Source organism: Xiphophorus maculatus, chromosome 20 (assembly GCF_002775205.1).
Source record: "Xiphophorus maculatus strain JP 163 A chromosome 20, X_maculatus-5.0-male, whole genome shotgun sequence".
Taxonomy (NCBI): domain Eukaryota; kingdom Metazoa; phylum Chordata; class Actinopteri; order Cyprinodontiformes; family Poeciliidae; genus Xiphophorus; species Xiphophorus maculatus.
Genome location: NC_036462.1, coordinates 18,851,208 through 18,862,888, shown reverse-complemented (window position 1 = coordinate 18,862,888; position 11,681 = coordinate 18,851,208). Strand labels below are relative to the sequence as shown.

The following is an 11,681-nucleotide window of genomic DNA, read 5'->3' as shown; positions in this document are numbered from 1 at the left end:
ATTTTATTTCCGGTTGTATATGTTAAGATGTTGCATTATAGCTGATCAATTTCTAGTGAGGTGGTCCGTGAGTGTTTGTTAAATGGGGTAAGTGGTCCTTGGCCTGAAAAACGTTTGAGAAACACTGCTCTACAGCTTCAGGGTTGCCAGATCTGGACCACTTCCTGCCTAAACACCAACTCAAAAAAGAGGAACACATCATTTGCACAGAGCATTAAATTAATAATTCTATATTTCTCCTTGTACAATAAGGATACCCTTTAATGTGAATCTTTTAAATAAGGATTTCTTTTTTATGAGTATTTCTGTCTGTCTGAACAGCTGCTAGAGTCGATGCTGCTGAAAAATTAATCAGTTTACATCAAATATGCAGCACTAAAAGAGGCTGCATTCTCCATTCCTCTAGGTCACAGTTAGAAAATAAATGGAAGAAAATGAAGTGATTGCATAATTTTATTACATTATTTAAGTCCATCTAAAACAAAGACAGTCATGATAAATAGGTTACACAATTTACATGTATTTATATTTTCTTCACCACCCTTACAACCAAATAAGAATAAAAAAAAATTTCAGAAATGTTGATTTAAGTTTAACAACATGTATTTTTCCGTTTTAGTTCAAATAAGCTGTTCAATGAGTGAAATCAGAAACCATGAATGTTTTTTTATTCACAGACAGTAACGAATGAGTTCAGGATAAACGTTTAAAGCTGCTTCAGTCTGTGGGTCAGTCAGGTTTCCATGGTGATCGATGGTCCCAGAGCTGAGGCAGGAAGTCAGAGCTCAAATGAAAAACAATCTTAAAAAAGTAAACAACCTTCAGACGACAGAATGCATGAATTTATACTTGGAATAATAAGTGCCTGTCCGTTACTTTTGATTGAATCGAACTGTAGCATTAACACAGAACAGTTACTCTAAATTACATGAATTAAAATAAATTGTCATGTAGTGCTTCCAGTCGATTTACTGACCTCGTTAAGTAGGTAAGAGGCACACAGAGAAATACCTGCAAGTGTAAGAATGAGGGTTTGAACCATTATCAGTGATTCATTTATAGAATGGGAGCAGTGGGGGGAAAAAAGCTGAGGAACCTTAATACAAAAAGATCATATTTGTTTCCCTTTTACGTTGATTCACATTAATACTAAACGCCTAAAAGGCAGAAGCTTACGTCAGAAAGCACTTGGTCGGAGGCTTAAACAACCTACAAAGCCACGCAGGTCCCAACTTCTGAAGGAAGTCCAACCGTCAGAAAATGTAACATAATGCTGCGCTAAGAGTTTGATGAGGGAGAAAACCGTCTGAGGTTTCTCTGAACTCCTGACTGGAACCGTTTATTTAAAAACACAAAGACGCTCCGCAGCGCTGAGCCTCACTGCAGAAGTTCCTCCCAGGAAATGGGCTTGGAAAAGACCTCGCGCTCCAGCCAGAGGTCGTAGTTCATCTGGAAGTCCTCGGGCAGGTCGACTCGCTGCCCCAGGACGCTCTGCAGGCAGTTGTCCACAGGAAGGAAGTCTGGGTTACTGTGGCTCTTGTCGTAGCGGCGGCTGTTGAAGCGCTCGATGCTCGCCCGCAGGGCGCACTCCTCGGCCTGGAAGTCCCAGGGACGCGCGTCTAGATCTGACACCACAAACAAAACAGGTTTAGTCTGATTTATACTCGGTTAGGCCTGTCGGGATAAGCAATAAATCAGTTAATCGCATGATAAATTAAAATGAGCTCAATAATTTCCATTTGCATAATTTATCATTTTTCTCAAAAGTCGTCATTCTGGTGCTAATTGGTAATGGCATCATAATGTTGTTGCATTATGATGCCATTACCATAATACTACTTGAAAATTACTGTTTATTGCAACAACTTCTGGAATAATTTATCCTCCAGCAAAATTTGTTATCGTGACATGGCTCAACACAACTCAGTGGGAGCATTACAGTTCCTATAAAAGTATTCACCCCCGTTTTAATTATTTTACAGAGCAATCAAGATCAAAGTGATTTGGCTTTTTTGCAAAAAAAAAAAAAAAAGAAAAAAAAATGCACATTAAAAAAGTCATTTGGAAAAAAAAAAGAACAGAATTTGAAAAGTTTAGAAAAGAAGACTGGAGTAAAACTGCTGCATCCAGATGTGATTGACTAATATCTTCCCACCAGACTCTCCAGTAATCGCAGCCAAAGGCTCTTCTATAAAATACTGACATGAACAGGCTGAATATTTACGCAATCCTTTATTTTATGTTCATATTTTAATGTCATTCAGCAAAAATCAGTTTTCACTTTGACATTAGGGGATTTTTTTGTGATTTTTCTTAATCAAAAAAGATGTTTTGTTGATCATGATTGATTTGTAAAAGCAATAATTGTGGGAGAATATTTTATATAGGCGCTATACAATCAAACATATTAATATTTAAAGTGAAAAAAGCAACTAAAACATAACCAACCAAATTGAAATAGTGTTTTGTATAGGAAAGTATTGGCACAGAAACCATTAAATATGTTTAATGTAAATTGTGTAAACTGTATTGTGTTTATTCTGAAATCTAACCATTTTCTGACATTTTTGGGGATATATGGTAATTTGCCAAAAACTATAAAAACATTTACTATATGTAAAATTAACAGAATAGCATTACTTTCAGGAATGTATTGACTAACTCTGAATTATTATTATTTTTCTTCTAACTGAGCAGCTGGAAAATTAAGAATTAGTGTTATGAGAAAAAGAAAATAAATATCTATTAAAAACACGTCAACCTAGAATTAATATATTAATACATTTGAATAAAACTAAACAAAACCTTTAATTTAGTTAAAATCAGATGAACACTCACCGTTTCCATAAGCCCAGTCGTCATTGAGACGATGTCGCACCTTCTGGTAGATGGCAGACATGGTCTTCATGTTGCTCTTCCTCCACTGTCGCCCCAAGTATTTGGTCTGCACTTTGAGCAGTTTGAGGACATAAAGCTGCATCATGGCCTGCTTGACCTTCAGCGCCCTCTTCAGGATGGGAGCTGACTTAAAAACTACTAACATCTGGAGGAGAACGGCCGATTGTAAAGACATGTGTAAAAGTCACATCTTGTTGAGTTCAGTGCGACGCTGACTCACCATTGTTCTGGAGTGTTTCCATTTGGTTAATTTGTTCAGGATTCGGAGCAGGTTAATACAAGAGAACAGGTTCCTCCAGCAAAACTGAGTGTTGTCTCCCGCTTCCTGAGACGGCAATCATTCAGGGTGAAACTAAATGCCAGCATCCTGCTGAAATTAGCTGCTAAAGCTACGACTGAAGTGAGAAAACTCACCAAACTCTCTGCGGTTAACTCCGGCAGCTCATGGACCACACAGTACGGAAAGTCAAGAACTGAAATGCTGATGAGAAAAAATAATTAAAGGAAATAATTTATTGGTCCGAGAAGCTTCCAGTCAACAGGACTGGTGCTTAATATCTTAAAAGGACAGATAAAAGTACCTGTTTTTAGCTGTGATGTAAGACATGATGTTCTGGTTGAAAAACTTCAGGATGAGCGGGATGCAGTTGGCAAAAACCAAATGCTGAGCCATGTACTCAAACTATTTAAAAAAGAAAAAAAACATCCTTTTGTTAAAATGAAAAGAGTGTTTCTCACACCAAAAACACGCCAGAAACCAAAGCTGAGGTGTTCCCACCTGGTAGATGTGGTTGAGTTTGAAGTGTTTCAGAAGCAGCAGCAGGATGGCAGAGATGGCTTTAACAATGATTTCTTTGTGGCGATTCACATCAACGCCGAGTTTCATGCTCTGCAGAACCGTCGTCCTGCAGCAAGCAGAAAAACTCCAGTTTGGTTGAACCCCTCTCAAGCTAAAATTTTAACTTTAACTTTGCTTTCAACCACACTCTGTCTGTCCCTACAGATGCTCGTCATCAGATCATGTCAGAGACTAATTTAGGTGCCCATATGTCTGCAGAAACCCACTGATATTTGCTTGCTTTGTCAGTAAAGTCGGGTTATTTCAGTGTTCAGTCCACTTACGGCATCTCCTCCGGCAGCACATCTGCCAGGATGTTAATGGAGTCTGTTTTGGCTTTAGATGTTGGAGCGGCAGCGAGCAAAATCTTCAGCAACGCAATCTGACAATCAGAGAGGCAAGGAGGTGAAATGTGACTGTTAACATGCTTTAAATGATCAGAACCTTACATATAATAATTATGACCAACAAAACATTTACATTTCCAAGTTTAACCTAAATGTAATGTTCGTAAAGGACCGCGGTGAAGTTAGCTCCTTCATATTCCCCAAATCAAAACAATACAAAGTCAATAGTTTGTGCTGCAAATACTGTGCTGCCATCATTCTAAAAATATTAGAATATAAAGGGAACACAGAGTTGACAGCACCCCCTGGTGGCCACAAACAAAACATACGACCCAATTTTTCTTTGATGTCCAACCCATAAACCTTTACTAACAACTTTAAATTATTAGTGGGACAAACAAAACAGATTTTCTGCACATCCAACAGTAACGTAGCACAATACTCAAATATACATGCACATTTGTACATTTTTAAATTAACCAACTGAGTTGCATATTTCTCTGAACTAAAGTACACTATTTTGTGTAACCACATGGTATTTATGTTAAAAAATTTTATTCGTTATTCTACTTTATGATTTATCTACTTGTTTTGACTGCCTGTCACTTTGCTGCTGTTGCACAGAAATTTTCCACATTGTGGGACAATAAAGGATATTATTAATCTATGCTAAATATTTGATACCAGCTTAAGTCAGGTTTGGAACAAATGCACCAAAAACAAGAAAAGAAAAAAGAAACAGCTATTGGTCAAAATGTCAAAAGATTTTCATTTTGATCAGGTCTGACGAGTGAATGAACAGCTCAATAGAAAACTCAAAATTTGTGTTATCTTCAGATCAGTGAAAGCACCACACTGATGCTCTACAAGACAGCACAAAACAACAACACTGTTCAGTGTGGAAGTTGTTACTGCTGGGAAGGAGAGCATTAACATTTTCCTTTTGTTAAAAATGAACCCAAAAGAAATAAAAAGATGCAAAAAGGAACTAAAATGAATAGAAATACAATTGACTTTTTAAAGGGACACTTGTCAGCTATCTAAAAGGCTAATAAATGTCATTGTTTTTCCTTTGTAAGGATGTTTGCTTCTCATTTAGGTTACCTTTAAACATGAAGCAAAACTGAACCAGCAAGCACTCACCATGTACTGAGGCAAACTGGGAAGAATCCCCTGATAAAGCAGCTCGGTGGCACACATCTCCACCTCCTCTTCACCCTGAACACAGGAAATAAAGAAAAGCAGACATGTTAAAGTTAACAATATAATAGAATATATTACAGTTTCACTTCCACTTACCACAGACAGCGGGGTTTTCTGATATTCCTCCTCCTTCGACATCTGTACCTCTGCTACAGAAATATACTTATGCTGTAAAAATGGGAAGAAAATGTTAGAAAACGAACAGCTTAACCACATACGTACTGATCTACCACACATCATGTTGCAGTACCTGCTTCAGCGTCTTGATGCTCTCGTGAATTGGCCGGGGTAAACCAACCACTGTATCCGTGTCACTGCAGAACAAAAATACAGCTTTATTATGTCTGGAGGGCTGCAACTAAAAATTATTTTAGTAATCAATTATTCTATTGATTAACTGGACCAAAACAAATTCTGCAGAATTTTAATTTAAGCAATCCGTTTTTATACAATATTAGAAATACATTAAAAGATGCAAATAAAATAGTTAAATTCCTAATTTAAATAAGAAAATACACATTTTATTGCCTACAATACAATTATAATACAACACAGTATTATACACACAATTTTGTACAGTAATTGATAAATAACTGGATAACTAAATAATATTAATAAGATTTTATTTTACAGAATTTAAACTAGGTGAAGTTAAAACTACGTCACTTCAGTAGTTCTGAGTAAAACATATGTACAGAAAATTAAGGCTTTATTCATTTTAAATCCAAAATGTGTTTATTTTTGATTGATTTCTTCTCTGAGTGGGTTGCTCTTTCAGAAAATTTACTTTTTTTTGAGTCTGTATACTCCAGTTAACGATTAATCAATTCATAAATTAGTTGACAACTATTTCAATAATCAATTGATCACGAGGAATCCAATTAATCATTTCTGCCTAAATGAAAACCTTTCTTTTTTTTGTACAAACTCACCTTCCCAGTGTGTAACCAATGAATTTACTTCTACTGGATTCCAGAAAGTTTTCGATATCTTTTTCCCTGTTGAAGCAAAAACATTGATAGCATCAGTATTGTCTCGTGAAATGCCCGCCCAGCGTAGAAGCTGCGAACTTGAGGGGTAAAACAAATATAAACATGAATTAAAATGTCTGTGTCTGTTAAAACACAGACATGCTGTACCTGACTTTGGGAGCCCATGGTAACCCTTTAGGGAAGGACACTCTCTCTGACGGAGGATGAGGAATGGGTGGAGGCATCACCTCGTCGCGTTCCAGAGGGAACGTCTCTGGCTCCAGAGAGTTGTCGTTGTCATCGTTATCATCTTCATCCTCACGAGAGTCGTCAGCCTTGTAGGGATCCTTCTCATTAAAGGCATCCAGGTTGTCCTGCTTGATCAGCGCCTGAGAAAAGAAAAAAAGCATTCATATTGAACTACACTGCATCGAGACACAATGCAGACAATATAACAGTGAGTTTACTGTAGGTTTTTGGCAAATGGTCTTAAGTTGTTTGATTGGAAAAATGTCAAAACATTCAATTCAAATTCAAAAATACTTTATTAATTATTAATAAATTAATAATGTTCTTTGCAGTTTGAAGATAATGTAGTCTGTCATTATAGATCCTCCGTTCGTTTGCAGAAAGCAGCAGTAACATCCAGGAAGACGAGTCTAGACTCATTATCATTTAAAACCAGGAAGCTTGTATTGGTCACTGTGTGATGTGACTGGCTCAGCTGGACCTAATGCCAGATCACCAATCAGTAATTATAGTCAAACCATTTAGAAATAATTTTTTTAACATGTTAAAAATGATGCTTGCTTAAATGGGTATGCAATTATGAATGCACAGTAGTTATAGATATGGATATAGAAAATACTGAGCAAGACTGTCAAAACCATGTCAACATGAATAGTAACTCATTTAATGATGCTACAGATGCAAGAGGGGTGTAAAAATAAGTTCATACTTCTAGCCACTCCTTTGAATGTGTAAATATACTTTAGCTTTTGTTTTAAATGTATTTACTTAGTTTATTCTTTCATTGCGCTACGTTCAATAAACTCAAACTCAAAGTGCCTAGGTTATGAAGCACAAGAATAAATGTGTGCGTTAACTAAAACTCTGAAGAGAACGTTTTATGAGTAATATTATCAACAAGTCATACCAAAACAGAGATGACATGAGCTAGTGGGTTATCGCACCCAGGTTTAGGAAAAAAAAGGACTTGTGTTTGTTGAGGAATGACAAGTAATGACAGGCAATTAAGTTAAAACATAAAACATTTTTAAGTCTATCCCTAAAGTGTCACTCTTTCTGCTTGGTAATCATAAACAAATTGAAGAAAAAATGTATTTGTTCATTACTAATTGCTCCAGACCTTTTATCTCATCTGGAAATCAGATGTGGACCTTTGAATAAACGGTTTGGAAACCTCTGGTCTACATGGTTTAGCTTAAAGTCCGTTTTCGGAGCTGCAGCAGTGGCTACCTTGTGCTCTCGGCGAGCTCGTTTCTGCTGCTGCTCGATGAGATCGGACGCCGACGCCGGAGGAGACGCTGCCCTCATACTGCGAATGACTCGAATGCTGTCCTCTGGGAGCGGAGGGAGACCCAGCTCCTCACGTTTGCAGACTTTTATGCTCTGAAGCTGCTCAAACCCTCCCAGCGTGAACTGAAACAGATGAGAAAGAAGGATTTTCCAGCACAACGCATCTCTTCGCACCAGAAGCAGCCTGGATCGGTTTCCTCTCTCACCAGTATGCTCTTCCACAGCAACAGCAACACCTTCTTCATGGGAAAGTGTGGGGCATGGCCGCTGCAGAACTTGGTAACCATTCCAAAGAGCATGACGGAGATCGGCTCGTTGTTGAACAGAGGTGAACCTGGATTTTATGACCAAGTTGTAATTAGCTTCCAAGGGAAATTTTCAAACAACCTTTAAATGATGGCACCTCTTCTGAAAATGTTTACCCAGTTCAGTTCTGAAGGTTTCCTTCAGGATTTTCCATTCAGGCTTGTCGGCTGGGTCGTCCTGCTGGATCGTCTCCACCATCAGGTACATGATGTTGAGCAGAACTCTGAGATCGGTGCTGTCAGCGAGGGAGATGGCCGGCTTTCTTACCGCACTGCTGCAGGCAGCGCTGTTACTGAACAACAGGAAACAGATTGCCGTCATTCAGCGGAACATCTGTCCACTCAAAGCCTCGTAAAACGTTCACTTCTTTCGTTCAGGGCTCTATTTTCAGCTTATCGGAGGTCGGGTTAGTTAAACAGTCGTTGCTCGTACTCGATCTCCATGTTGAGAAGTTCCACCAGAGCAGAGAAGGTTCCAACGTCAAGCAGCAGAAATATGTTGTATCTCATCCAGTACTGAACCTCCGCCTCACAGCTGCAGTCTGCAAAGGCACCTGAAAAAAACAAATACGCCAACGTGAAGTAGAGAAAAAAATACAGATGTTCTATGGCTGAATTCATTCGATTAATCGTGATTAACCAATTAATCAATCAAAATTATTGTCAACTAATTATTAATCTATTAATTGTTAAACAGTGTGCATGAATTCAAAATGAGCCAACTGCTGAAAGAAAAACACACTCAAGGCAGTAATGGTGTCAAAACTGTACAAAAACAACAAACACATTTCGCATTTAAGATAAAAAATATATATATTTGCCTCTAAAAATGTTATACCCAGAATTTCTTAAGTTATGAATCTGAACCAAGCTTCACCTGGTTTAAATTCTGTAAATAACAAAAAATTAAAAAAAAAAAACTCCTATTAAGCAACATTTACTATCCAATTATTAATCAGTTAACTCAAAGATTAATCATCACATAAGTCCTACTCTGTGTTAATGCTAAGTCAAGCAGAAAGGCATGAGCTTTTCACATGACTGTGGTGAAGCATTTTCTTAGCTGCAGATGAATTCTCTGCTGCAAATAATCAACCATTCAGTAAAGGAACATTGTTGTATTTTAGGCAGTAAAATGTTTTTTTCTTCCTGAATTATTTGCATTTTTTTTTATCTCTAATTTTGTATAAAATAAGCTTAAGATCGTAAATAAAAAACTTACAGAATGTGGCAATTTATCTGATTGATTAATCGTCATAATAATTGATAACTACAACAATAGCTAGTTGCAGCCTGAGAATATTTTTATTCCAAACAATGTAAACAACTTGCACCGACCCTGAGCCATGTAGAGGATGGCTCTGGCAACCTTTAGCCTCTTCTCACGACCAATGACCTCCAGGCCGTCCAGCAGACGCATGGCGTGCGCTCTGTGCTGAGCGGCATCGAGGTCCGTCCACTTCTTATCCGACACTGAGGTCCAGGCAAACAGAGAATGCAACATTATAGAAATACCTTCAATTTATAAATGGTAGTTTGAGGAATAACTACCCACCATGAGCTCTGAATTCCTCCTCAAAGCACTTCCTGTTAAGGGCAAACTCGGGTCCTTCGGTGTAACTGTAAAGCTCTGAAACATTTGCAAATAATTATAATTAAAAAGCTATAAATGTATGTAAAGTGAAGTTTTGAGTGCTGAAAAAACATGCATTGAGATTTCTGGAACATCAATCAATCTATCTTTATTAGCATTGCACTATTACACAAAACAAAGTGACCAAAGTGCTTCAATTTAAGATGTGCATTAGCATGAAAAGAGAATAAAAACACAACATACACACCTGACAGCTCTGCAGCCCACTTATCTGTGTCAGAATACTCAAACTCAAAATCTGGAAACTCAGACAGGCCCTGTGAACAACACATAGCAGCTTGCATCAATCTGATGGATGGCTACCAAAGAGAAATCAGTTTATTATCTTTTTTTTTAATAGTGTACCAGATAACACACAACAAGAGCGATTTCAAAGATTGTCAAAGGATGTTTGAGAAATTTAACAGACAAGACACCAAGATAAAAAAAATATCTAAAGTATGTGTGATAATACAAAGTTCATGATCTTAACAGCAGCTCAGTGTGAGGCAGAAAGCTGTGCAGCATATTGCTGGTTCTGCTTTTGACGAAGCCGATGGTAACAGTTCAAAGTATTTGTGAGAAGAGTGTGACAATGTTCAGAGGCCGGTTCCTAAAGTGGATCTGAAACAGATCCTGGGCAGAGGATAGGGATGCTCCAGTGAATCTTTCAGCTCCCCTCACCATCACTGTCAGGGCTCTTCTGTCTGCTATACTGCAGCTGGAGAACCGTACTGATATCAATAAGTTATCAGCTGTGATACTGAAATCATCTCACTCATGTGTTCACTAAATCCAACATCTATCATTTTCAGCAACACCACTCAGGGGATGGATCAGAACAAGAACCCTCACTCCACACCATCAACCCTGGTCCTCTGGGACAGTCTCTTCATGTTTTAAATGGTTCTCTGGTCCAGTGCACCTTATTGACATGACTGCATTCCCTTCTCAGCATCACATCAAGTGCATTAAGTGTTAATGACTTCATTCATTTAAATTCAGCTGTGTGGCAGAAGGGAAACAACCTAAACCAAGCAGTGCAGTGGGTTTTGAGGACCAGACGTAGAAAAACTCTAGTCTTAATGATATTTTTTCCTTCATGCTTCAGGTTGTTTCCCTGCTTCGTAACACCTGATTTCATTTTATGGCTGATTAACAGGCTTTTGCTGAACAGCACTCGTCTGAATCAAATGTATTAAAGCAGAGAAACGTCTTAAACATCCAAGGCAGCGTGCCTCGAGGACAAGGGTGGGCAAACACTGGTTTAGATGTTTCCCTTTTGCCACACACCTGAATTAAATAATCATACTTCTCCACACCTTACTGACATAACTAGGGAAGTAGTTTCTGATAGATGCAACAATAATCCCGTTATATTTTACTATTTCACACAAAGGTTACCCAAGATGTTTCCTGTTAAAAGGACACTAGTCCTCATAGATATGATTGCTATGTTAGATGTCAAAGTAGAAAACGGCGTAAAACGTGAAGTTAGTCTGATCCATGGCAGTTATGGCCGCTAATAGCAGCTAGCTAACACCAGCTAGTTAGCGTTTAACATCAGAAACACCGATGATAAACGGCATCAATTACTTAACAGCCAATGACTGGAACGACACACAGCTGCCGCCTAATTAAATTACTTAGTTTCTCGGTTCTGGTATTAAAATGGTCAGTTAGTCCAACCAGATCGAGGTAGCTGTCGTTACTAAAGCAGCAGCAGATCCAAAGGCCTACGTTTGTTTATCTCTGAAAAACCATGATGACAATGAACATTTTTCTCTATTCGTACCTCTGAGTCTTTCCTTGGAGTTCGAGGGAATTCACCTCTGCCTCCTTTATTTGGTAGCATCGCTCTCTGTTTATTGTTTACAGGAAGCCCACCACCATTCCCACCGACCTCCATAATTCATTTGCGAGAAGTAAACTCTCGCGAGATGGAAC

At 38.2% G+C, this 11,681-nt stretch overlaps 1 protein-coding gene across 1 annotated transcript; it reads right to left on the bottom strand.

Annotated features, from left to right (window-relative positions):
- Positions 1–435: 435 nt before the first annotated feature.
- On the bottom strand, positions 436–11,663 carry strip1 (striatin interacting protein 1). The gene is made up of 20 exons (XM_005799876.3): positions 11,530–11,663; positions 9,943–10,012; positions 9,657–9,731; positions 9,440–9,574; positions 8,535–8,655; positions 8,219–8,394; positions 8,003–8,130; positions 7,737–7,919; positions 6,426–6,646; positions 6,219–6,284; positions 5,537–5,600; positions 5,383–5,454; positions 5,227–5,301; positions 4,021–4,118; positions 3,677–3,803; positions 3,480–3,580; positions 3,313–3,379; positions 3,119–3,223; positions 2,839–3,043; positions 436–1,625 (listed from the first exon to the last, which is right to left on the bottom strand). The coding sequence occupies exons 1-20, from the start codon at positions 11,641–11,643 to the stop codon at positions 1,378–1,380; spliced, it is 2,451 nt and encodes an 816-aa protein (XP_005799933.1). The 5' UTR covers positions 11,644–11,663; the 3' UTR covers positions 436–1,377.
- Positions 11,664–11,681: the final 18 nt, after the last annotated feature.